Raw genomic sequence first — 27,104 nt, forward strand, 5'->3', positions numbered from 1 at the left:
TGGGATCCAGGCAGGGTCCCTGAGCTCAGTCCCTGGTTAACAGCAGTTTATGGATAATGGTTAGGCTCACCAGGACATCTCCCAGAGGAGGAGATGCTCTGTGAAACACAGACACTACAGACTCTGGATTCAATTCCAAGGACTTTAGGAAGGTGGCAGTCTTTTCCTTGAAGTTCAACCACATGGGGCATCCCAGTAAAAGACTTTAGGTGGAGGTAGTGTGGAGGGTCCTTTATACCACTCCCCAGATCCAAGTGACATCATACAAAAAAGATAGGTCAGAAACAACGACAACAGATTTTATTTTAAAATTCCTGGCAGGCAGGGCAGAGTAGAGCTATACTAAACAAAGGTAGGCACCACTGAAATATTTTTCTTTAGCTGCCCTCATCTGAGGAAAAATATGGCTATGCATCCCAGCATTCTTGCAACAAATCCAACACTAAGAACAAGAACAGGGGGCCTGGGGCTGTGGCTCAGTGGCAGAGCACTTGCCTAGCCTGTGTGAGGCACTGGGTTCATCGATCCTCAGCACCACATAGAAAGAAAGAAAGAAAGAAGGAAAGGCATTGTGTCCATTTACAACTAAAATTTTAAAAAAGAAAGAAAGAAAAGCAACAGGTACAATTTATTGAATGCTAACTCATGGGGCACTTTACAAGTGTTATTCCTTCTGGCCTCACGATCACTTTATCATCTTCATCTTAAGGGATGAAAGGCTGAAGTCTGGAGGTGGTAAGAAATCATATATATATATATATATATATATATATATATATATATATATAACTTTGAATGGATTATAGGTTCATAGGTAGCTGCAAAATGTGGATAGCGCAAAGGTATAATCTTCACCCAGTTACCCCCACGATTAGAGTGCAATATCAAAACCAGGAATTTGGGCTGGGTGTGTGGCCCAGAGCACTTGCTAGTCCCTGGTTCAGCCCCCGTATTGCAAAATCAACCCATGAAACTCAGGAATTTGACAGAGAGAGGAGGGGAGGGTGAAAGAGAGTGAGCTTGCTTAATCCCATGTTACATGGGTTGGATCACACAACTACAAATGAGATCAAGATTCAGAATTATTCTATCATCACAACAGTTTTTTTTTTTTTTTTTTGGTAGATGTTTTATGTTCACTTGTGCACAAAAGATCTTCTTCCTGCTGCCCCTTTGTGGTGGCACTCATTCTCCTCTGCCCTCATCCCTCACCCCTGGCAACCACTAAATAAAATTTCAAGAATGCTATATTGCCAAGGCATGACGATGGCACAGGCCTATAATCCCAGCAACTCAGGAAGTTGAGGCAGGCCTGGGTGACTTAAGCAACAGGTACACTTTCTCAAACATATTAAATAAAAAGGACTGCTCAGTGGTAGAGTAACCTTGGAGTTCAATGCCCAGTAGAAAAACAAAACCAAACCAAACAAAACCAAACCAAAAAACTAACCCCTCCGTAAAAAACTCCACCGTACAAATGGAATTATAGAGGGGTTTGAGGATTTAGCTCAGTGATAGAGCGCTTGTCTAGCACACGCAAAGCCCTGAATTCTGTCCTCAACTCTTGGGGGTGGGCGGGGGGAACTGAATTATAGGTATGCAACCTTTTGAGATTGATTTTTTCCTCACTCAGTATAATGCCCTTGACATTCATCCAAATCATTGTATGTATAAATAGTTATTTCCTTCTGGATGCTGAGTAGCATTCCATGAGTATTGTTACAGGGCTGGGGACTTCCGAGAAACTCAGGCAGTGTGAAGAGCCCCCTTCAAACCCCAATTCCTGCGATAGAGGCAGGGTCTCACTCAGTTGCTTAGGGCCTCGCTTTTGCTGAGGCTGGCTTTGAACTCAAGATCCTCCTGCCTCAGCCTCCAGAGCCCCCACATTCCCAGTTCTAATTGGATTCTTTTTTTTTTTTTTTTGAACATTTTTTTTTTTTAGTTGTAGATGGACACAATACAATACCTTTATTTTTTTTTTAATGTGGTGCCAGGGATCGAACCCAATGTCTCAAGCATGCTAGGCAAGCACCCTACCACTAAGCCACAACCTTGGCCCCTCTAACTGGATTCTTAACCATACATTCTTATAGATTTTTATGGTTCAAGGAACTATCCTTATCTCCTAGAGTTTCGAGATCTGGTCACAAAAGTCTCCTCCTTCAGGGTAACTTGGATTCCTCTTATCAACATCATTTTGGGCCTGCAAATTTCTCCTGAGTTAACAGGTAGTTGGCTGAGGAATGTGACTTAGCAGACCAGGCTGGGCTGTAGGTAAATTGTTTCTCGGAAAAGAGAACATGTAGGGTTCAGCACAGTGGGCCCATTTTATAGAATTATTCTCTTAAATCTCATGTTCCCACCATCCTCATCTGTCTGTCCCCTAACATTACACCGTTTGTTTAATCCTACAGTATGTTTTGGTAGGTTCTAGTTTTTGTCTAATACACATAAAGCTTCTATGAATAATTGTTTCTAGATTTTGGTCTGTTCATAAGTTTTCATTTCTTTGGGATAAATACAATTTCTGGGTTGGATTGTATGCTTAGTTTTCCTCCCTCCCTCCCTCCCTCCCTCTCTTCCTTCCTTCCCTCCCCCCTTATTTATATTTGCAGTGCTGAGGATGGAACTCAGGGCTTTGCACACACTTGGCAAGCACTCTTTGCTTACTGGGTAACATAGATCCTAGGAGCTAGGCTGTAATGCTCACTGTTGGTAAATATTTGGAATAGTAGTGGTAGGAAAAGAGGTTTTATTCAAAAGTCAGTTTTGAAGGAAGATGAAAGAAGCTTCATTGTTTCAAAAGTTCCATGTCTAAAAGCTCAGGGATGACGAAAGCTTTTAAGAGGGGTAGGAATATGTTAGGACAGGACACTGGAGTTTTATATCCTTGGCCCTGAAAAGTGTCTCACAGGTTTGACTGTAAGGAGTCCCAGGAACCTCCTGAGATCAAAAGGAGCGAGGACTTCTGAGGCCAGCATCTGCATTTCCTTTTAGATAAACACGATTCTTTTTAACTGAGAGAAGAAAAGGTATGAAGAAGGCTTTCTTTAGAATTCAGTATACCAAAAAGAGAGAATGTTAGCAGTGGAGGAATCCATTGAAGACACAGTTGGGAGGTAGTCACAGCCTCTCCAGTCTCCACTCTCAGCATGAGGAAGCCATTCCCTATTTCAGAGGCGGGTAGTGGGCAAATTCAGTTTGTTCCATTACCACTGAGCTACACCTCCAGCCCCATTTTCCTGTTTTAAATGTTGCTAATTTCTAGCTTTATGATCTCCCTCCTTGTGCTTCCTTTCCAGTTTTTTTTTTTTTTTTTTAAGGAGGGGGTGTTAGGTGCAGGACAGGCTGAGTAAGCTGTCTGCAGGGCATGCCAAAGTTAGCTGCAGGATGACCTGGCCTCTCAAACCCTCTGTCTGGTTCTTTTTTTTTTAAGAGAGAGAGAGAGAAAGAGAATTTTATTTATTTATTTTTTTTAGTTTTCGGCAGACACAACATCTTTGTTTGTATGTGGTGCTGAGGATCGAACCTGGCCGCACGCATGCCAGGCGAGAGCGCTACCGCTTGAGCCACATCCCCAGCCCTCTCTGTCTAGTTCTTTATCATCTATTTGCTTCAAGCCCAACCGCCCAAGCCCCCACTCAAGGCTGAACACTCAACCCCCTGCTCAAGGCCGAACTCTTAACCCCCCTTGTGCCAACAAGGCAGCTTGCAAACCCAGAGACCTCATTAGATTTGGGCTATAAAAACTCCCTCCTGCTGGGCTCCTCTCTCTCTTGCTCTCTCTCTTGCTCTGTCTTTCCTGTGTGTTTTCTGTCTCTCTCTTGCTCTTGCTCTCTCCCTCTTCATCTCTCCTCTTTTCTCTCTCTCTCTCTCTCTCTCTCTCTCTCTCTCTCTCTCTCCCTCTCTCTCTTTCCTTCTTTCTTTTCTCTTTGTTGCACTGCTGCAATAAAGATCTTTTGGTTGCTTCGAGTGTTGTGGTCACTTTCCTTTCAGGGGGTACTGAGATTGAACTCAAGGCCACTCGACCACTGAGCCACATCCCCAGCCCCCCCTCCTTTTTTTTTGTATTTTATTTAGAGATGGGGGTCTCACTGAGTTGCTTAGTGCCTTGCCATTGCTGAGGATGGGTTTGAACTCGCAATCCTCCTGCCTCAGCTGCCCAAGCTGCTGGTGTATGCCACCGTGCCTGGCACAATTTTTTTTTTGTTGTTGTTGTTGTTAGAAGTACTGCATAATTTCTCTCTTGCCTTCTTACAAGATGTTTGTCTTTTATCAGTTTTATTATGAAGTGTCTTGGCATGACTTTCTCTGAGTTTACCTTTTTGGGTTAGGAGAGCAGTTTTTCTTGAGGCTTTATCTGTGCCTGTTGGCAATTCCAGTTTGTCTGCTCCTCTAGTACCCAGTCTGTGATATATGAAGAAACTACTATCATGTTGTTTGTATTTTAGTTCCTGAGGTTCCTAGCTGGTCTACCTTTCCCCCACCTTTCAGTCTTCTTATGCTTGTTTTATATATGATATCCAAGGTTCATAGTTGTATTTAGTGAGAGAAATGGGGAAATGTGTGTCTACTCCCTCTTCTTGTTTTCACAGAAGGTTGAGATACTGTGCTACTGGTTCTATTCTATAATACCCTGCCTAGGAAGTTAAAGTTCTCAACTTGGCATTTTACAGATCCAATCCAAATTGGCTACAAAAATCATCAGAATTTATTGTCTTGCTTCTACATCAAACTCCAAGCAGAAGTAAAGTGCGGGTTGGTTAAGAAGACCCTAGATGTGGGAAATTAACTCTTAGAGGCTGGCCCAGTTTTGCAGGAAGAATCATGCTGGCTTTGTTACTTGGATATATGAACTATGTGAACTGGAAAACAGGCATCTATAAACGTCAGTGAATATCAGACGTTCAGTATGTCAGAGAAAAACATACTGAACATATTTTTGAAAATGTGGATAATGTGTAGTTAAAAATAAAATTTACCCATTTCCAATTCTTGTAGATATCTGTTTTTCCATGATATATTGGCTAAAGCGAATAAAGGCAATAAACAGAGGAGTTATAGTATGCTTCTGTTTGTATAACAAGATGGGGGGAATACTAAATATATACACAATTGCTTAATTATGAAGACAGGAGCTCTGCAGTCACATACTGTTGCCAGCGGGAGAGGGGAAACTGGGTGATGGGAAAACAGAGAGGGAGGTCTTCAACTTACATAACTTTGGCCATCTTTCAAATTTTGAACAACGAAAATTCCCCTCAGTTTTTCTCTCCAACATACTCTTTCCAGCCTTCCTCTTCTGCCAATCAGGTCTTTTTTTTTTTTTTTTTTCTTTTTGCGAGAATTACAGATTCTAAATAAGTCGTTTTCAGGTAAATGCATTACAAATATCTGTTCTATTGCTTGCCTTTTTAATGGTGTCTTGCAACGTCTCAAATTTAACTACCAGCAATTTGTCATGGATAAATAGGTTTAGAATTGGTGGTTTTAGATTCTGGTGAGGAGGTTTTTCGTTTTTCCTAGTTGCAATATTCTGCTAGTTACTGTCTAGGATTGATTCTTTTGCAGGGGGTAGGAGTCAAGGTTCATCTTTCTCCCAGTGGACATTCAGTTAACTTAGGGCACTATTTATTGAAAAGAACTTTCCTAGTTGGTGGTGCTGTGACTGCCTGGGTGGTCTGTCTCTGGCTTCTCTCTTCTTTTTCATTGGCCTTTTTTTTTTTTTTTTAAGTCAATATCACTCTGTTCTCATCACTACAGCTTTACAATAATCTCCATAACTGTGGCATAAATTCCCCCAACTTTTTTCTTTCCCCCAAAGCCCTCGGAACCCAAACGATAGACTTATCATTTCCGCCTCCGGAAGATAAAGGGAAGGTGCTCAAGCAGGAGACTCCTCCTCGGATTTTCTACACTTGGGCGGCTCACGTGTCCGTAGGCGCATGCGCACCCCAAACACTAGGATTGGTCAGCAGCTCCGGACCTCTGAGTTTACGTCACTTCCGAGGCGGGAGCGTGAAATAGACTGTGGGCTCTCCGGCAACCTGGTAGGGTAGGGGCAGGAAGAAGCCTTTGTGATAAAAGTGATAGGGGTTTGTCCTGGGCTGAGGTGCTCTGTGTGTCCGGACTCGAGTGAACACTTTCCCTTGGGAGGGGTGGGAAGCGGCGTGGTGGCCGAGCGAAGGTTGCGGGCCCTGAGCGGGCGCGCCGGTCCCACATGGATTCCGTAACCCCGCGGGGCCAACTTTGAAGGAAAGCTCAGTTGGGACACTGAAGTCCTGTGTCTGGCGTGGTCTCGTGGGCCGGGGGGGCCCCCTGCCCGGTAGCCGAGGTCTGGCGTTGGTTTTCGTTAGCCGGGAGCGGAAGTAGTGAGGAGAAGGTCCCGCCCACCCCTCCGCGAAGGCGGTGTGTGTAAAAGGCAACCGGAGTCGGCTGGGCTAGGGTCTGTCACCAAATTCCCACACCAACCGGTCGGAGCTCCTGCAACAGCAGCGTGTGCAGGTGGTGTGACGCGGGGCAGGGGCACCGGAGGTTGGTGGTACTTTAGCCTAGGGACGGAGAGTTAGAACTAGCAAAGGAGAAGGTAGGGGAGAATATTGGCTCTTGAACATTTATGGGACTGACTGTCTTAAATATCTTATTACTCCAGTTGGTGCTGATTGTGCAACGGTGGACAGAGGTCTTGAACTCTTAGCGCCTGTTTTTTTTTTTTTTTTTTTCCAGTTGTAACTCGGGGGAATAATACCCCCACTGTTAAGGCTATGGTGAAGTGTAAATATTATTGCTCTTGTAAGGTCCTTAGCTTAGTGGCTGGCACACAGTAGGTACACAACAATGGTGCCCGTAGAATTCATTCTCTCCTCAGTTCCCAAGCCTTTGGTATAGTTATTTGAGATTGAGAAGATATCCTTTTCCCCTTCTCCCTCTCTCCCCCGCCCCTTTCTCTCTCTTTCTCTCTTTTGAGTCAGGGTCTCGCTTCGTTGCCTAGGCTGACCTCCAACTCCTGAGCTCAAGCTTAAGCGATTTTTCTGCCTCAGTTTCCCCAGTAGCTGGGACTGCATGCGTGCAGCACTGTTTGGTTGATCTTGAAGTTAACTTAGGTTTCAGTGATGCATGTGCTTAATGAACATATACTTGCTTCGCTTAGTGGAATTGCCAGGAAGTGTTTTTATGTCTTCCAACCTGTACATATATTGGGGGGGGGGGTGGCGAGTATCAGTTTCTAGGTAAGTGGCAGATGGAAAGGGAGATCCTTAGCTTAGTAATGGAGTTTGAATTAGCGAGAAATATCTACTTTTTCACAGGGCAGGTCTTGAACCCTGACGAAAAGAAAAGAGCACCGACTCCAATTTTAAATCAAATTAAAGCAAACTTGTATTTGTGTACCCTGGAGCTGGCCAAGACTGTCTCTCCTGAAAACCCGATTTAGAGATCAGTCCCCAGCTTTCCAGGAACATGATTTTATAGCACAAAAAGTTGCAAAGGGGGGTGTCTTGAGAACTTACAGATTTTGACAAGCATAATACAAAGGCAGATAGTGGGTTAATGATCTACATGGCATGATAGTTCAAGGTAGGAAGTAAATTCAGATCCCAACATCAGAATTTATGAGGCGCCACTAAGGTTTTAGAGAGGGTTGTTATCTGGTCAGGGAAAGCCAGGCATGGGTGAGTTCAAGGCTCAGGCAGGAATTCCAAACAAGTTTAGAAATCGCAGTAATTTATAGTAAAACAGAAATTAACTTTTCATGACTTTGTGACAATATGGCTCCTAATCTTAAAATGGAATTAGGCTGGATTCTTCACAGGGAGGGGGACTAACCTTTTTGAGCATACACTGGACTGGCTAAAAAGATAATTTTCTTCCTCCTCAACACATAAGTGGGTGGTATCACTGTGTGTTTATAGGAGAGTTATGGAAACTAAATTGTAATTTAGTGAGGGAGGCAGGTTTTTAGACAAACACCTTTTTGCAAAAATATGTGCTTATTCAGGTACAAAAGTTGCCTTTGAATAGGTCTTTGTTAAAGAGATTACATTAAAAAATTAAGGTCTGGTCAAGTGTGGTATAGTTCCAACTCCTTGGGAGGCTTAGTCATACAAGGCTCAAGTTCAGCACCAGCCCGGGCAACTTGGTGAGACCCTGTCTCAAAATAGAAAATGAAAAGGGCTGAGATTGTAACTCAGTTGAAAATATTCCTAGTTTTGGTACCAAAAAAGAAAAATAATAAGGTTTAGCTCTGTGTAGAGAAGGTGCCTAGTATGCTGGAGGCCCAGGGTTCCATCCCTAGCATGCACTACCCCTAAATGCCAGGCACACTGGTGGGAGTCTGTAGTCCCACCTTCTCAGGAGGCTTAGGCAGGATTGTCTGAGCCCAGGAGGTCTGTTTGGGCAACATTAATGTATGAGAGAAAGAAAGAATAACGTGGTGAGGCTTCTGAATTAACAGTGAGCTGAAGGCCATGTAGTGCTGTGGAGGCTTGCTTTATGGGGCTTGCATTATAAAAATGGATATATGCTGGCTTGGGCTGTAGCTTAGTGGTAGAGCATTTGCCTAGCATGTGTGAGGCACTGGGTTCGATTCTCAGCACCACATATAAATAAATAAATGTAAAGGTCCATCAACACCTAAAAGAAAAAATGGATATATGCTGGGTATATTGCACACACCTGTAATCCCATCTACTGGGAGGCTGAGGTGGGGGGATTGCAATTTTGAGGCCAGCCTGGGCAATTTATCGAACCTTGTTTCAAAAGTAAAAAATAAGAGACCTGGGGATATGGTTCAGTAGTAGAACACTTGCCTAGCATGTGTGAGGTCCTGGGTTTGATCCCCAGTACCATTTAAAAAAAAAATTATACATCAAGTATGTTTTGCTGAAATAATATTTCTTAAGAAACAATGAGCTACCTAATTTGTTAATTTTTCTTCTCCCTTTGCAACATTTGGTGCTTCTTTGGGATCTTACATTTTACTTCATTACTCTAAATGGAGTAAGTTGAAGTTTCTTTTATTCTAAAAAAACATGGACTCTGAAAAAAATTATGTCATTGAAAAGATTCTTTGATTTTTTTTTCTCAGTTGTAGGCTGACTAGGGATCTTTAGGAACATTTAAACAGTAGTTACTGTGTTTTAGTTTATGGCTTCCATTGTGTTATTTATACAAGAAGGAAGTACTGGTTTAGTTCCATTTTTATGGATGAAGAATTTGAAGAACAGACGGGTTAAAAGTAAGAAAAGCTGAGGGGACAAAAACAAAGTTAGAGGTAGGTTTTGGAGAACATAGTGTGTACTAGGAAGTGGGATTAAGGGGTGGGAGGTTGATGCTGGGATGCTGAAAACACCAGAGGGAGGGACATTTTCTTATTGAGATGTGGAACTTCCTACCAGGCAGTTATCTTAAAGGCAAAGTCAGTTGCCTTGTCTGAATGTCCTGTGAGGACGATGTAGCTGGACTGAGGTCCTGTAGATTGTGAAGCCCAGGTTTTGAACCCTGCTGCCTGAAGTAATAATTTTTGACATTGTACATGAAACCTGACACTGCACATGAAAATGTGAAAGCCAGATAAATTAGTACGCAGCACTTAATATCCAGAAAGATTCTTGGCTTTATAAGTAGATCTGTTTCAGATGTGGTGGCCGTGCATGCCCCCCTCCCCCCCCCAGTGATGGAATTCAAGGCTTTGCCCATGCTAGACAATCACTCCACTGCTGAGTTATACCTCCAGGCCCTTGGGATTTTTTTTTTTTTTTTTAAGGTAATACAGTATACAGTCATGTGTAACTTAACAATAGGATATATTTGGAAAAATGCATTGTGAAGTGATTTCACTATTATACAAACATCAGAGAGTGTTCTTACGTAAACGAGGACAACTTTGACATCACTAAGAGTTATATAATCTTATGGGACTATCATCATATATATGGCACATCATTGACGGAAATGTGGTCAATGACTATTTAAAATGTATGTTTGAAGTTGTATGTCAAAGTCATAGTCGTGAGGAATTTGGGGAAAGGAAGTTTTTGGCTTAACAGATTCTCACTGAAGGAATATAATTTTGGTTCTGGTCAATCAGTTCATGGCAACAACTTGGACAGAGTGATTCTAGGATAGGCAAATGGCTTGTCCATTCAGGGTGAAGTTTAGGACTTCAGTTCAGTGATAACAGATGGCCTAGACACTATTAGAAGTCATCCTGTTTCAGAAAAGAAGACAGCCTGAAGAGCCAGTACATGGAAGACTGTTAAGATGATCTCAAGAGAAATTAAGCTGAAACCCTAATCAAAGTGATCATACCTTGCTCCATCTTTGAATTTTATGGTTGAATAAAACAATTTCCTCTACTGTTTTTAATATATATTATTATATATACACACTATATATAAAAATATACAATTTATATATGTATAATTTGTTTTATTCAAATTTGCAACCATGGGTTTGCATAAAGGGAGTTACATTTGTGTCCTAGTAAAGAGTGTGGATTGTGCCTTTTCTAACATTTATGCCCCTTTTAAACTATTTAATAGTAATACAGATTGAGTGTCCATTATCAGAAGTGCTGGGACCGGAAGTGTTTTGGGTTTTGATTTTCAAAAAATTTTTGGATATTTGCAAATACATAATGAAATGTCTTGGGGATGAGATCCAAGTCTAAAACAAAATTCATTTATGTTTTTTTGGGGGAGGTACTGATGTTTGAACTTAGGACACTTTACCATTGAAATGTGCTCCCAGCTTATTTTATTTATTTATTTTTTGAGACAGGGTCTCATTTAATTGCTTAGGTCTTGCTAAGATGTTGAGATTGGCCTTGAACTTGTGATCCTCCTGCCTCAGCCTCTGCAGTTGCAGGGATTACAGATGTGTGTTGCTGCGCCCAGCTTCATTTATATTTCACGTGTACCTTCATGGCTGGAAGGTAAGTTTTTTTTTTTTTTTAATTTTAGCATTTGTTTATTGCTCAATCCAGTAATGACAATACTCCCAATTTTAGTTGGCATGGAAAAAGAAAATAAAGATTTTGAAAGATTTTGGATAATTAAAGTAACTTGAAAGGTTTTGGGTAATTAAAGCAATTGTCACACCCATGGAAACTGTTCCAAGAAACCAATATTAGCTTTCAAATTCCTCCATAGGACACAGAGGTCTACACCAATGGAACTGGAGTTTAATAAATCTCTATAGATTACCTAGTTCAGCCCTCCTTTTTTTTTTTTTGGTACTGGGGATTGAACTCAGGGGGCATTTGACCACTGAGCCACATCCCCAGCCCTATTTTTTAAAAAAATATTTTTCAGTTTTAGGTGCACACAATATCTTTATTTTTTTTAATTTTTATGTTGTGCTGAGAATTGAACCCAGTGCCTCACACATGCTAGGCGAGTGTGCTGTCACTTGAGCCACATCCCCAGCCCCCCTGTTTTTTTAATATTTATTTTTTAGTTGTAGTTGGGCACAATACCTTTATTTTATTTATATTTTTATGTGGTGCTGAGGGTCGAACCCAGGGCCTCACACATGCTAGGCGACCCAGCTCTTTTTTTGTATTTTATTTAGAGACAGGGTTTCACTGAGTTGCTTAGCACCTCACTTTTTGCCAAGGCTGGCTTTGAACTCACTATCTTCCTGTCTCTGCCTCGTGAGCTGCTGGGATTACAGGTGTGTGCTACTGCACTTGGCAATCCTCCTGTTTTATAGACGAGCAAAAATATAGTTTTATAAATCAGAGAATTCAAGTAACTTAACCAAGATCACAGTGGTAATAAACAGCAGAGCTGAAACTCAAACCCCAAATTTCAGATCCTCAAATTAATGCTGTCCCCATTATCACACACTTGGTTCCATCATGTTATGTACGTTCTTTAAACAAATAATCATAGAATGTTTATTTGCTACGTGGGAGTAAATTTGTCCTTTGAAGATAAGTTGATCTTAGAGGCTATGGATCACAGAGACCTAGGAACTTCATCTTCTAGTGCTAAAAGGTCTGAATGTGTGTAAAAATACCTCATGATCTCACAATTAAGTCTTTGGAACAATCATCCTTGAACTTAAATAATTTGGGAACAAATAATGAATCTCCAAAAAAATCTCCCTATTCAAATACAGTGTAATGGGAACTTAGCAGGTTAGCACATAACGGTTCTGGCTCTGTATTGAAATAGTGCTTCCCTCTACTTACTGGTCTATCTTGGGTTTTAGTTCCTCTACCAAATAAAGATAATGACACTTATTTAAAGTGTGTAAAAGTTTAATATTTTCCTTAGCAGATAAATGACTAAATAATTGTTATTGTGATGTTTAGGCTCCCTAAGAGTCAGTGGCTGTGTTGTGTAGGAGAAACTAGTATAACACGAGTGGGTTGTACTAAGTAGGCAGGCAGTCCTTATTTGACAGGTAGTTTAAACTTTAAAATTTAAAAACTTAAAAAATTTTTAAAATTCTCTGGCATTTAACCAGAATATATTTAAACTGACTCAATAACAACCAGTACAAAACAAATGACCTTAACATTTAAAGGAAAGCATTTACCCATCACAAATTGCTGTCTTCCGACTTGCTTTCAAACTGAATAAAACAGAATAGGATTCAGGTATACTGCTCAGTAAAAGGAGCCTGAACCACCAGTTCTGGAGCAAGCCTGGCATGCACATGACTGCTGCAGTAGGTCATATTCTATTTTTATTGTGACCTATCACATGAGGTCAGAGGTGGAATTTTCTCCTTGTGTTGGTACCAAAAAGGTTTGGATTTTGGAGCATTTCATATTTTTGCATTAGGGATACACAACCTGTAATAGGTAATATTTATTAAACATTTACTATGACCAGGCACCATGCTAAATACTTTATGTATTATTCAATCCTATAATAACTTTGTAAAATAGGAACTACTATATTTATAGATGAAGAAAGTGGGCTGAGAGCTTATAAGAATCTTTTACACAGATACAGAGATAGTAAGGGCAGAGCCAATTCCATGTCACTGTAAAACCTGGTGATTATCAACGTATTGCATTCATCCCCTTTTTTCTTTTTGATTTTTGATGAACCAGGGCCTCATGCATGCTAGGCAACTGCTCTACCATTGAAATACACTCCTAACCTCCGTTCCTTATTTAACAGATACTTTTTACCTGCTGTGTGCCGGCAGTGTGCTAGGTGTTTGGAATATAGTGTTGACCAAAACAGATACAGCCCTTGTTTTTAAGATTTTTAATAAATCTAACAAGAGATAGTAAACGTGTCATTAAAACTAAATTCATTACTGTTGTACCTTCTGTGGAGGACAGTAGAGGGTGCCATGAGAATACATAGCTAACATCGGGGAGGGAGTTGGGAGAGACAGGTGTGAGGACTCTTTCTTTTTTTTTTTTTTTTTATATATTTATTTTTTAGTTATCGGCGGACACAACATCTTTGTTTGTACGTGGTGCTGAGAATCGAACCTGGGCCGCAAGCATGCCAGGCGAGCGCGCTACCACTTGAGCCACACCCCCAGCCCCGAGGACTCTTTCTAATAGATGTCTAAATAATATTTAGTTGAGAATACAAGGGTTGAGTTACGAGTTAAATTGGGCAAAGAGCTGTGACAGTGAGGGAAGGTCATGTGGGAAGCCTTGAAAGTCAGAGGATCTTATATGTTGTGGTTATTGGAAGATCTGTGTGGCCAAAGGGTGGAGAATGTTGCAAGATCAGATGCCAAGTGAGATAAAGATCTTTATCATAAGAGCAATACCCGCCTCCCCCTTCCCAGTCTTGGTTTATTTGCTTTTCAGAACATGTACTCGTTTCCACAACCATATTTTTTTTAGCTCTGTCTTGGAGCCCAGTCTTCTACTTCAAGAATGTGTTTAGACTCTAGTCTCCTCCCCACAGAAGTGATCGTGATGGAAATAGGGATAAATACCCAAATGTGAGACTTAATCAGCATGTGAAAATCTGCAGTGCAAAGCTAAATAGATGTGATGTGCTGATATTTCATCATATTTGTCTCTAATTTGTAAATTGATTTTACATTTTTTTAAAGCTCCATTATGGTCCAAGCTCTGTGTTAGCTACCTAGGATACAAACATGTATAAGACTTTTCCCTTCCACTGTGTATAGTTTAGTTAATGATTCACTTGCTTCCACTTAAGATACTACAGTTGTTTTAACACCATGATTCCTCAATATATATTTATTTGTCTGGTGCCAGGATACAGTGGTGAGCAAATAGGTATGGTCTCTGCTGTCATGGAGCTTACACTCATAGTTGGAGATGGAGGACAGAGAGGGAAGGAGACAATTAAGGAGATGAGGTTGCAGAGGTAGGCAGGGGTCAGATCATGCAAGTCTTGTAAGCCATGCCAGGGACATGGGGGAAGCCATTGACTAGTTTAGCCAGGGGAGTAGTATTATCAGGTCTGTGTTTATGAAAAATAACTCTGGCTCTTTAGTTGGATGCAGAAGTCAGATTTGAGGACTATGTAGGTGTGATGAGTGAGACTTGCTGATAGGTTGACACTGGGTAAGAAGGGAAAGCTGTTTGGGCAGATTCTTTTCTAGCTTGTGCATCTGCTGTAGGAAACCCTAGTAGAAAATCAGTTTAGTTTTGAATAAGATGCCTTTGAAGTAATCTATGTGGGAGTATCACAAAGGCAAACAATTGGAATGGGCTCTTTTTTTCTGCCTGTATTTATTTTCTTGGTCCATTATAGTGGTATATAATGGTGGGATTCATTGTTGCATATTTGTATATGACACAATATAACAAAATAATTTGGCCAATATCATTTCCCAGTATTTCCCTTTTCTCTCCCTTCTTCCTTCCCCCTGATCTCTTTCTGCTACTCAACTCATTTCTGTGAGAACTCCCCACTCCCCCAAGCACGATCTTTCCTTTTTCCTCTTTAGCTTCCATATGTAAGAGAAAACATATGACCCTTGACTTTGAGTTTGTCTTTTTTTTTTTTTTTTGAATTTTAATATTTATTTTTTAGTTTTTTGGCGGACACAACATCTTTGTTTGCATGTGGTGCTGAGGATCGAACCCAGGCCGCACACATGCCAGGCGAGCGCGCTACCGCTTGAGCCACATCCCCAGCCCGAGTTTGTCTTATTTTGCTTAACATAATATTCTCAAGTTCCATCCATTTTCCTGCAAATAACATAATTTCATTCTTCTTTTTAGCTGACCATAACTCCATTGTGTATGTATACTACATTTTTAAAAAATATCCATTTATTTATTGATGGACACCTAGGTGGGTTCCATAGTTTGGCTATTGTGAATTGTGCTGCTATCAACATGGGTATGCATGTATTGCTATAGCATGCTGACTTTAAATATTTATGGTAAGTACCAAGGAGTGGTAGAGTGGGTCACATAGTGGTTCTATGCCTTGTCTTTGAAGGAACCTCCATACTGATTTCCATAGTGGTTGTACTAATTTACAATCCTAGCCACAGTGTAAAAGTGTTCCTTTTTCTCCACATCCTCTCCATCATTTTGTTACTATTTGTATTTTTGATGACTGCCATTCTGACTGGTATGAGATGAACTTTCAGTGTAGTTTTGATTTGCATTTCCCTAATTGCTAATGATGTTGAATACTTTTTCATATATTTGTTGGCCATTTGTATTTCTTCTTTTTTTAAAAAAATATTTCTTTAGATATTGATGGACCTTTATTTTATTCATTAATTTATACGTGGTGCTGAGGATCAAACCCAGTGCCTCACACATGCTAGGCAAATGCTCTTCCACTGAGCCAGAACTCCAGCCTCTGTATTTCTTCTTTTGAGATGTGTTTAATCCATTTATTAATTGGATTTTTTAGTGTTAAGTTTTTTGAGTTCTTTATATATTCTGGGTATTAATCCTGTCAGAAGATTTTTCTCCCATTCTGTAAATTCTCTCTTCATATTCCTAATTGCTTCCTTTGCTGTGCTGAAGCTTTTTAATTTGATGCCTTCCCATTCATTAACTCTTAGCATTCTTTCCTGAGCTTTTGGGGTTCTGTTGAGAAAGTTGTTGCCCATGCCTGTATGTTGGAGTATTGATCTTATGTTTTCTTCTCGGGAGTTGCATAGTTTGTGTTCTAATTCCTAAGTCTTTGATACAGGAATGGGCTCATAGTCTCAAAAAGCTCTTTGTCAGGGAGGAGTATTTTTCTTTTAATCAGTCAGGGACCCTCTTGAAAAGTGGCACCCCTTAAGAATAAGGAAATATTCTTGAAGGGTATGAGAAACGTGCTTACCTGCCCAAACCCCAAAAATGAGTGTGGAGACATGAGGTATTGTAGGAGCAAGGCTTTTAATGATGGTCTTGCGAGATGGGCTGTCTGAGTGAGCAGGTGCTCTCAGAGCTGTTGTAATCAGCATTTTATCCCCTAGGGTAAAAGGCTCCTCAGTGGTTCCTCAATGGCTGAGTGCGGGGGTGGGGGTGGGGGTGCACAGTCTTCCTGAATGTTGCCTAGGTTTTACAATCCCCTAGTGAGTTATTTAAAGACATGTACCTTTAGTTGTCTCCACCTCCCTTTGTTCTTGTGTGGCAGGAAGGCTTTTTTGGAGTAGGTGCATCTTGGCATGTACTGCAGTTTATCTCTGTTGGTTAAGCTGCCCTATCAACTCCTGCCTGTGAAGGGGCTGTGAATTTATCACACTAAGGTGTTGACTGCTGGTAATCACTCTGTTCTATTTCCCCTTTGGCTGGTCCCCTCCCCCCATCCCCAGTAGTACTGCATGTGAAGCTACATTTTGTATTTTGAAAATGAACCACCAGACTTTTTCTCACAAAGAAGAGGAGATAGGGACCACTATAGGGTCAAAGGGCAAATGCACCTCTGGGCCTTAATGCTGGGAGCCATCAGCCAAGTAGGTATGACAATTTCCTTGCCAGCATACTCCCATGCTGTCTAATGGAAGGACTCCTGAAAAGTGACCTTGCTCAAGGACCAGGGCGGATCCGTGTTTAGGGTGTCCCCGATTGTGTTTAGGGTGTCCCGATAGGTGTTTAGGGTGTCCCCGGTTTAGCATAATAGGAGATTAGGGTGTTCCCCGTTTAGAATAGGGCGTATCCTGCTGCCTGAGTTCCTCTTGAGTTCTTAGGGTCAGACAATATATTTGGGAGACAGAAGCCCAGGAGGTGGATTTGGGCAGAGAACGTGGATTTCCCCAGAACGTGTTTGTAGACGGCCGGTGTGAGATCGGGAATAAAGAATTGCTGTTTGAATCTACAAGCTGTGTGGTTGCTCGTGATTTGTGCCCAGCCAGAGATTGCGGCACCTTAACTCAGCTTGTTAGTTATTAAAAGCATGGCGTGTGCTTTTCCCTGCTGGCCCACCTTAATTTGTGGCTTGTTAAATATTAAGAACATGTGTAGCCAATGTGTCACATGCTTGTAATCCAAGCAGTTTGGGAGGCTGAGACAGAGGATCATGAGTTCAAAGCCATGTCCCTGAGTTCAATTCCCATACCCAGAAAACTAAATCAAAGAAAAACTTATGTGCGGTTCCCATCCTCCTCACTGAATAAGAATAGTCATTGTTCAGGTAGTCAGGGTAATGTACCTCAATTAAGTATTTTTCCAATGTAAAGCTCCATGAGTTTAACTAACTCCTTTGTCCTGGAGTGGAGGGAAAATGGAAGTGTGGGTAGACCAGAATGGACCTTACACGAAAGTTCAAACTCTAAGGCTAAAGGATGCAGCAATCAGAGGATCAGGGACCAAGCCAATAGACTTAATACTTTTCCAGTACCTGTTTAGCATGAATTTTGATCAGTGCCCCTACCTGGAAGCTATGTAAGCCCTTACACTAGTTCATTTAAGTGAAAAAACTTGCTACAAGTTCCTCTCTCACCTTGTTCTGCCTCTTCTCACTTAAATAAATCCTAATCTATTCCTTCTTGCCTTCTCTTATTGTCTGTGGATTTCATTCTTCAAATTTGTGAGACAAGAACCCAGAAAAATATTGGTAAATCAGAGAATCTGGTTTCATCTAAAACTCTGGTTTCATCACTGACTCACTCTGTTTTATCTGCCTCAGAAAGCCAGGTGCATCAATAAAACTAGATTACCCTTCCATGACTCTCCAAGGACAAACAACCTAAAGGATAAAAGTGTTGAAGTGTTGAGGAGTCACCAAAACAGCAAATTCCTGGGGCTCTTCCACTTCCCACCTATGTGTTCTCTAAGCAGTTACAGTAACTCTTCCTCATCACAAGGCAGAGATGTTTATAGAGGATGTGTCAGCAGTATGAGAATGTAGCATTTGACCTCGGGATGACCTGCAAACTCTCCCTCCTTGAAGGTTAAAGTGCTGGCCCAGGAAGAGAAAAACACCTGTGAAAGTGCACTAAGCCTGTAACCTTCCTGAATCCAGCCCACCCTCCCACTCTTTTGCATCAATAAACTAGCTTTCTCCTTTGTCCTGGCAGCCTGCTTGGAATTCCCTATTATTGTGATGTCTCCTTTCTCAAGGAGAAGCCCTGTTTGAAGCCTTGCTTATATATTCATGTCCCTGACTTGTTTTCCTTTCTACTACCACCAAGTCAAAGTTTGTGTGTGGTGTCATTTTGAGGCAAGTATGAAAGCAACAGTGAGGTGAGCCAAGACAAGGTGTAGAATATTCCCTGTATGTGAGGTAAAAATTAAAGTGCAAGTCTCCTGTCAACCCAGAAAATGTTCTTCACAAATGTGGAAAAGACAGAAAATAGTTCTGTTATTGGTTAAGCACTTAGACAGACTGGATTTACAAAGACAAATGAAATCCCACCATCGGTAGCCAAGCAGATATAGCCCATTATGTACATAGTCTCAAGATTAATGAGATTTATCCTCTTGTAAGAACACTTTAGAGCACCATTTGCTATATGTGCTTTCATAATTCATCCTAAATTCACCTGCTAATTGATTGAGTTAGTCATCTATGCTATTTAAATGCCTTTATATGAAAGAAAAAGAAAACTTCTTGTGTTTCTATGATAGGTAGTTAAGGCATCCAGACTAAATTGCCAGGGTGATTATCTTCTTTGATGTTTACATTTGAAAAGGTGAGGTTCCAGTCATTCAGAAAAATAGCCCTGGGTTTTACTGCTGGCCAGAGCTAGCTTATTTAGCTTTCAAAGGTTTGCAAATATTTAAAAGGAATGAAGGATGGATTTAAAATACTAGGTTTCACTGGGCCATGGGGGCTTACACCATGTAATCCCAGCAACTCTGGAGGTGGCAGCCAGCTTGAGTAATTTAGTGAAACCCTGTCTCAAACAAACAAATAAACAAACAAAAAACTGGAAAAACGGGGTGGGGCACATGAGGATATAAGATTTCTTTCCCTTTTGGCAACAGGGAAAATCAAATTTTTAAAAATTTACTGAGACTTACAGTGCAGTAAAATGTTAGACTGAAGGAATGTCTAAAATGTTGTACCATACAGGGTTTATCCTAGAAATAAATGGTTTGTGAGTACCATATAGTTGTTTGTGGTGTTAGAAATAACTGGGTGCTGCAGGAAGTCAAACACTGCTTGAAAGTGTGTGGGCAAGGGAAACTTGACTCCTGACAGAGGGCTTGTTGTCCAACCTGGCTAGCCAGCACACCTGGGCTGGTAGTGCAGATCATCTGCCCCTTTTTATCTCTGATGCAGCTCTGCTCTTTGCCCTGAAAGGAGGAGCTCCAGGTGACAGTCTGCACAATTAGCTAATTTAAAAATTAGGGCAGGTGAAGGGAAGAGCTGAAATTAAAATGGCAACAACTGGATCTAATTAAGGCTAAATATTATATTCTGAAAATGAACCACTGAACTTTATTTCTCTCAGTGGTTAGGATGCCCTCAAATGGTTAATTCTAGTCCACAATTTCTTGTACATTGACTTTTTTTTTTTTTAAATAGAAATATTACCAGTAATTTTACTTAGGTTTGACTGATTTTCAACCAAAATTCTATGCCTGGTTATTAACCTGTCCAGGGCCTGTCTTGTCATTAATGTCATCCATGTTAATAATGTCATTTCTAATTCCCACTTACTTATACCCATTTGAGACTTGTCTTTGTTAGGTAATATTGCCTTTTGTGGGGAGGGATACTGGGGATTTAATCCAGGGGTACTTTACTACTGAGTCATATCCCCAGCTCTTTTTTATTTTTTATTTCTGAGACAGAGTTTCAGTAAGTTGCTGTGGGCCTTGCTAAGTTGCTCAGGCCGGCCTCAAACTTGATATCCTTCTGTCTCAGCCTCCCGAGTCTCTGGGATTATAGGTGTGTACCACTATAGCTGACACTATTACCATTTAAAAAAATTTTTAAATTTTTAAATTTGTTTTAGTTATACATGACAGTAGAATGCATTTATGCACTTTGATAGATCATACATAGACAGGATATAATTTCTTACTTTTCTGAGTTTACAAGTTGTAGAATCAATCACATTGGTCATACAGTCATATATATATACATACAAATGTCTGGTTCACTCAACTATGCTTCCTGTCACCACATCCCCTCCCCTCCCCTCCTTTCACATCCCTCTACTTAATCTAAGGTAAATCTGTTTTTTCCCTAGTGCTCCCTGTTATTGTGAATTAGCATCTGCATATTAGAGAAAACATTTAGCCTTTTGTTGTTTTGGAATTGGCTTATTTTGCTTAGCATCATATTTTCCAACTCCATCCTTTTACCAGCAAATGCCATAATTTCATTTTTCTTTAAAGCTGAGTGATATTCCATTGAATATATATACCACATTTTCTTTATCCATTCATCCATTAAAGGACACCTAGGTTGGTTTCATAAATTAGCTATTATGAATTGAGCTGCTATGAATATTGATGGTGCTTCATCACTGTAGTATACTGATTTTAAGTCCTTTGGGTATAAGCTGAGGAATGGGATAGCTGGGTCAAATGGTGGTTCCATTCCAAGTTTTCTGAGGAATTTCCATACTGCTTTCCATAGTGGTTGTACCAATTTGCAGTCCCACCAGCAATGTATGAGTGTACCTTTTTCCCCACATCCTCACCAATATTTGTTGTTGCCTGTATTCTTGATGATTGCCATTCTGATTGGCATGAGATGAAATCTTAGTGTAGTTTTGACTTGCACTTTTGTAATTGTTAGAGATGTTGAACACTTTTTCATATGTTTGTTGATCAGTTGTATTTCTTCTTCTGAAAAGTGTTCAGTTCCTTAGCTCTTTGTTGATTGGATTTTTTAATTTTTTTGGTGTTAAGTTTTTTGAGTTCTTTATATATCCTGGAGATTAATGCTTTATCAGAGGTGCACGTGGTAAAGATTTTCTCCGAATCTGTAGGCTGTCTCCTCATATTATTGTTTCCTTTGCTGAGAAGAAGCTTTTTAATTTGAATCCATCCTATTGATCCTGATTTTACTTCATGCACTTTAGGAGTCTTGTTAAGGAAGTCAGATCCTAGGCTGACATGGAGATGATTTGGGCCTACTTTTTCTTCTATTAGGTACAGGGTCTCTGATTTAATGCCTAAGTCTTTGATTCACTTTGAGTTAATTTTTGTGCAAGGTGAGAGATAGGGATTTAATTTCATTTTGCTATATATGGATTTTCAGTTTTGCCAGCACTATTAGGCTATTTTTTCTCCAGTGAATGTTTTTGTCACCTTTGTCTAGTATGAGATAATTGTATCTGTGTGGGTTTGCCTCTGTGTCTTCTATTCTGTGCCATTGGTTTACATGTCTATTTTGATGCCAGTATCATGACATTTTTGTTACTGTGTAGCTCTGTAGTATAGTTTTAAGTTTTGGTATTGTGATGCGTTCTGTTTCACTTTTCTTGCTAAGGATTGCTTTGGCTATTTTGGGTCTCTTATTTTTCCAAATAAGTTTCATGTTTGTTTTTTCTATTTCTATGAAGAATGTCATTGGGATTTTAATATGAATTGCATTAAATCTGCATTTAATGCAGATTAATGTTTAATGTTTAATGTTTTTGGTTGTATGGCCATTTTGACAATATTAATTCTGCCTATCCAGGAGCATGGGAGATCTTTCCATCTTCTGAGGTTTCCTTTAATTTCTTTCTTTAGTGTTCTGTAGTTTTCATTGTAGAGGTCTTTTACCTCTTTTGTTAAATAGATTCCCAGCTGTATATATATTTTTTGAGACTATTGTGAATGGGGTAGTTTCCCTAATTTCTCTTTCATTGGCTTCATCACTGATGTATAGGAATGTGTTTGATTTTATATCCTGCTACTTTGCTGAATTCATTTATTAGTTCTAGAAGTTTTCTGGTGGAGATTTTTGGATCTTCTAGGTATAGAATCATGTCATTAGCAAATAGTGATAGTTTGAGTTCTTCTTTACCTATTTGTATCCCTTTATTTTCTTTCTTCTATCTTATTGCTCTGGCTAGAGTTGGAAGAATGATGTTGAATAGAAGTGGTGAAAGAGTACATCCTTGTCTTCTTTCAGTTTTTAGAGGAAATGCCTTCAGTTTTTCTCCATTTAGAATGATGCTGGCCTTGGGTTTAGTAGTTGGTTTTATGATGTTGAGGTGTGTTGGTTTTATGATGTTGAGGTATGTTCCTACTATTCCTAGTTTTTCTGGTGTTTTGAACATGAAGGGATGCTGTATTTTGTCAAATGCTTTTTCTGCATCTATTGAGATAATCATATGATTCTTGTTTTTAAGTCTATTAATATGATGAATTACATTTATTGATTTTTCTATGTTGAACCAACCCTGTATCCCTGGGATGAACCCCACTTGATTGTGGTGCACTATCTTTTTAAATATGTTTTTGTATGTGATCTGCAAGAATTTTATTTAGAATTTTTGCACTATGTTCATCAGGGATATTGGTCTGAAGTTTTCTTTCTATGATATGTCTTTGTCTAGTTTTGGTATCAGAGTGATAATAGCCTCATAGAATGAGTTTGGAAGGGTTCCTACTTTTCTATTTCATGGAATACTTTGAGGAGTATTGGTGTTAATTCTTCTTTGAAAGTCTTGTAGAACTCGGCTGAGAATCCATCTGGTCCTGGGCTTTTCTTGGTTGGTTGGCTTTTGATGGCATTTTCTAGTTCATTACTTGAAATTGATTTGTATAAACCATGTATTATGATCTCCTCATTCAGTTTGGATAGGTCATATGTGTTTGGAAATTTGTCAATGTCTTCAATATTTTCTATTTTATTGGAGTATAAATTTTCAAAATAGTTTTCTAATTATCTTCTGTGTTTCTGTGATGTTTCCTTTTTCATCTCATATTTAGTAATTTGAGTTTTCTCTCTTTTTCTCTTTATTGCATGACTAGGCTTTTATCTTTTTTTTTTTTAACTTTTTCAAAGAATCAACTTTTTGTTTTGTCAATTTTTTTCAGTTGTTTCTTTTGTTTCAGTTCGATTGATTTCAGCTCTGATTTTAATTACTTCCTATCTTTCTACTGCTTTTGGTGTTGATTTGTTCTTTTTCTAGGGTTTGAGATATAGTGTTAGATCATTTATTTGTTGATTTCATATTCTTTTAATGAATGCGCTCAATGCAATAAACTTTCCTCTTAATATTACCATGCCTTCATAGTGTCCCAGAAATTTTGATATGTTGTATCAGCATTCTCATTTATCTCTAAGAATTTTTTGATTTCTTCTACTATCCGTTCATCATTCAGTAGTGTATTATTTAGTCTCCATTTGTTGGAGTAGCTTGTATTTTATATTTTATTGTTGATTTCTAATCTCATTCCATTGTGATCTGATAGAATGCAAGGTATTATCTTTTTTTTTTTTTTTTTGTATTTACTAAGAGTTGCTTTGTGGCATAAGATATGGTCTGTTTTAGAGAAGGAGCCATGTGCTGCTGAGAAGAGAGTGTGTTTGCTCACTGATGGATGAAATATTCTCTCTATATATCTGTTAAATCTAAATTATTGATTGTATTATTTAGTTCTATAGTTTCTTAATTTAGTTTTTGTTTGGAAGATCTGCCCAATAGTGAGAGAGGTGTGTTAAAATCACCCAATATTATTGTGTTGTGGTCTATTTAATTCTTAAAATTAAGAAGGGTTTGTTTGATGTACATAGATGCTCCATTGTTTGGGGCATAAATATTTACAGTTATGTCTTGATGATATATATTTCCCTTAAGACGCATGAAATGTCTTTGTCTCTTCTGATTAACTTTGGTTTGAATTCTACTTTATTTGAAATGAGAATGGAAACCTTTACTTGTTTATATAATCCACCTTCAGCCTGTGATGTCTTTGCCCATGAGATGAGTCTCTTGAAGACAGCATATTGTTGGGTCTTGCTTTTTAATCCAATCTGCTGGTCTGTGTCTTTTGATTGATGAGTTTAGGCCATTAACATTCAAGGTTATTATTGAGATGTGATTTGTATTCTCTGTCATTTTGATTTATTTCTGTTTTTTAATTTAACTTAGTTTCTCCTTTGTTTGAATATTCAGTTAGAGTAGTTCCTCCCTTTGCTGGTTTATACTTTTTTCCCCATTCATCCTCATGGAATATTTTGTTGAGAATGCTCTGTAATGAAGGCTTTCTAGTTGTGAATTCTTTTAATTTTTGTTTATCATGGAATGTTTTAATTTCATCTTCAAGTCTGAAACTTTATTTTGATGGATATAAAATTTTTGGTTGGCATCCATTTTCTTTCAGAGCTTGAAATATATTATTCCAGGACCCCTTAGCTTTGAGAGTTTGGGCTGAGAAATTAGTTGAGATCTGAATTGGTTTCCCCCTGTATGTAATTTGATTTTTTTCTTTCATGGACTTTAAGATTTTTTTCTTTATTCTCTGTGTTAGTCATTCTTGTTATAATGTGTCTTGGTGTGGGTCTGCTGTATTTTTGTACATTTGGGGTCAAATAAGCCTCTTGTATTTGATTTTCCATTCCTTTCTTTAGGTTTGGGGAATTTTCTGATATTATATCATTGAAAAGATTGTGCATTCCTTTGATTTCTATCTCTGTTCCTTTATCTATTCTGATAACTCTTAAATTTGGTCTTTTTATGTTATCCCATAATTCTTGGATGTTGTGTTCATGGTTTCTTACCATCTTCTCTGCATGATCAACTCTATTTTCAAGATTATATATTTTGTCTTCATTGCCTGAGGTTCTGTATTCCAAGTGGTCTAGTCTGTTGGTGTTGCTTTCTATTGAATTTATTTGCATTTTGAGGATTTCTACTTGTGTTTTTCCACAATCTCTCTTTATTGAAATGATCTTTCACTTCCTGTATTTTTTTAAAATTTTACTCCTTATACTCTCTTTTTACTTCACAGATCAATTTAATTAAGTACAATTCTTAGACATTTTTTCAGCTGTGTTATCAGTGGATTCTGTTGTTGAACCATCTTGGTTTGTTTGGGGTGCTTTGTTCCCTTGGTGTTTCATGTTGTTTCTGTGTTTTTCCCTTCTAACAGTATGGATCTAAAGCAACACAAATTCTACCCTGCAGACCTATAGTGTTCCTGAAGGTTTCCAGCACTTTGCCTTTAATAGTAAGACCAATATCAGCAGCCCAGTGTACACAATATATAGCCTTAAACCTAATAACTCCTACTAAGGTGTCTACTGCTTTCTTGCATTAAACCAAAATGATGAATTCAATAACAATCCACAGTATAAACAGAAAATTTGCTAAAACAATTTCAAATGGTGAACAAGAGAACAGAAGTAGTATAGTTGATGTTCACTAGGGAGGAAGAGAGAAGCTAGAAGCAAAAATTCACAGGAACAATGGAAAAGGAACTGACAAAGATTGGCTGTTGGTTGGAGAAAAGGTGGAAAGAAAGTCCAAGAATTTAGGTGAGGGCTGGGGATGTGGCTCAAGTGGTAACACACTCACCTGGCATGCGTGGGGTGGGGTTCGATCCTAAGCCCCACATAAATTAAAAAGTAAAGATGTTGTGTCCACCGAAATCTGAAAGATAAATATTAAAAAAAAATTCTCTCTTTAAAAAAAAAAAGAATATAGGTGAGAGGAAGAATATAAACAAAGAGAAAAAATTAAAGCTATAAGAATACAACAAAAATGCAAAACACCATTCATATATCATTGTTCTCCAGATACTAATGCATAAAAAACAGATGGTGCTGGGAAAACTGAAAATCCATATGCAACAAAATGAAATTAAACCCCTATCTCCATGCACAAAACGCAACTCAAAGTATGTCAAGGATCTAGGAATTAAACCAGAGACACTGAGCCTATTAGGAGAAAAAGTAGACCTAAATTTTCATCATGTCAGATTAGGCCCCAACATCCTTTATAAGACTCCTATAGCCCAAGAGTTAAAATCAAGAATTGATAAATGGCATGGATTCAAACTAAAAAGTTTCTTCTCAGCAAAAGAATCAATCAGTGAGGTGAATAGAGAGCCTACATTTTGGGAGCAAATTTTTACCACATGCACATAAAGAACTCTTAATACCAACCAAACCAAACCAAACCAAAACCCAAAACCAAAAACAACCCAATCAATAAAAGGGCCAAGGAACTGAATATCTCAGAAGGTGATATATAATCAATCAATCAAATATATGAAAAAATGTTCATCATCTCTAGCAATCAGAGAAATGAAAATCAAACTAAGATTTCATCTTACTCCAGTCAGAATGGCAGCTATTAGCATGTGTGAGGCATTAGGTTCGATCCTCAGCACCACATAAAAATAAACAAAATAAAGGTATGCTGTCCATCTGCAACTACAAAAAAAATTTTTTAAAAAGAGAATACAAACAACAATAAATGTTGGTGAAGATGTGGAGGAAAAGTACACTCATACACTGCTGGTGAGAATGCAAATTGGTGCAGCCAATACGGAAAGCAGTATGGAAAATCCTTGGAAAACTGGGAATGGAACCACCATTTAACCGAGCTATTCCATTCCTTGGTCTATAACCAAAGGGCAGCATGCTACAGGGACACAACCACATCAATATAGCAGCACAATTCACAATGGCTAAACTGTGGAACCAACCTAGATGCCTTTCAGTTAATGAATGGATAAAGAAAATGTGGCATATATACACACAGTGGAATACTATTCAGCATGAAAAGAGAATAAAATCATGGCATTTTCAGGTAAATGGATGGAGCTGGAGAAGATAATACTA

At 39.1% G+C, this 27,104-nt stretch overlaps 1 protein-coding gene across 14 annotated transcripts in view; it reads left to right on the plus strand.

Moving 5' to 3' along the window:
- The first annotated feature begins 5,988 nt into the window (after positions 1-5,988).
- Positions 5,989-27,104, plus strand: part of Dhrs7b (dehydrogenase/reductase 7B) — a 56,721-nt gene continuing 35,605 nt past the window's right edge. For 7 of the 14 annotated variants that reach the window (XR_013092732.1, XM_076871605.1, XM_076871606.1 and 4 more), the window contains exons 1-2: positions 5,998-6,050; positions 10,780-10,933. Coding sequence is in view for 8 of the 14 variants with exons in the window: in XM_076871595.1 (XP_076727710.1) it covers positions 10,923-10,933 (11 nt within the window). In the remaining 6 variants the exon portion in view is untranslated. Of the gene's footprint in view, positions 6,051-6,071; positions 6,535-6,567; positions 6,587-10,775; positions 10,934-27,104 lie in introns of those variants that run through there. The other 7 variants (XM_076871600.1, XM_076871597.1, XM_076871602.1 and 4 more) reach the window with 7 other exon arrangements.

This window comes from Callospermophilus lateralis, chromosome 11 (assembly GCF_048772815.1).
Source record: "Callospermophilus lateralis isolate mCalLat2 chromosome 11, mCalLat2.hap1, whole genome shotgun sequence".
Classification (NCBI taxonomy): Eukaryota; Metazoa; Chordata; class Mammalia; order Rodentia; family Sciuridae; genus Callospermophilus; species Callospermophilus lateralis.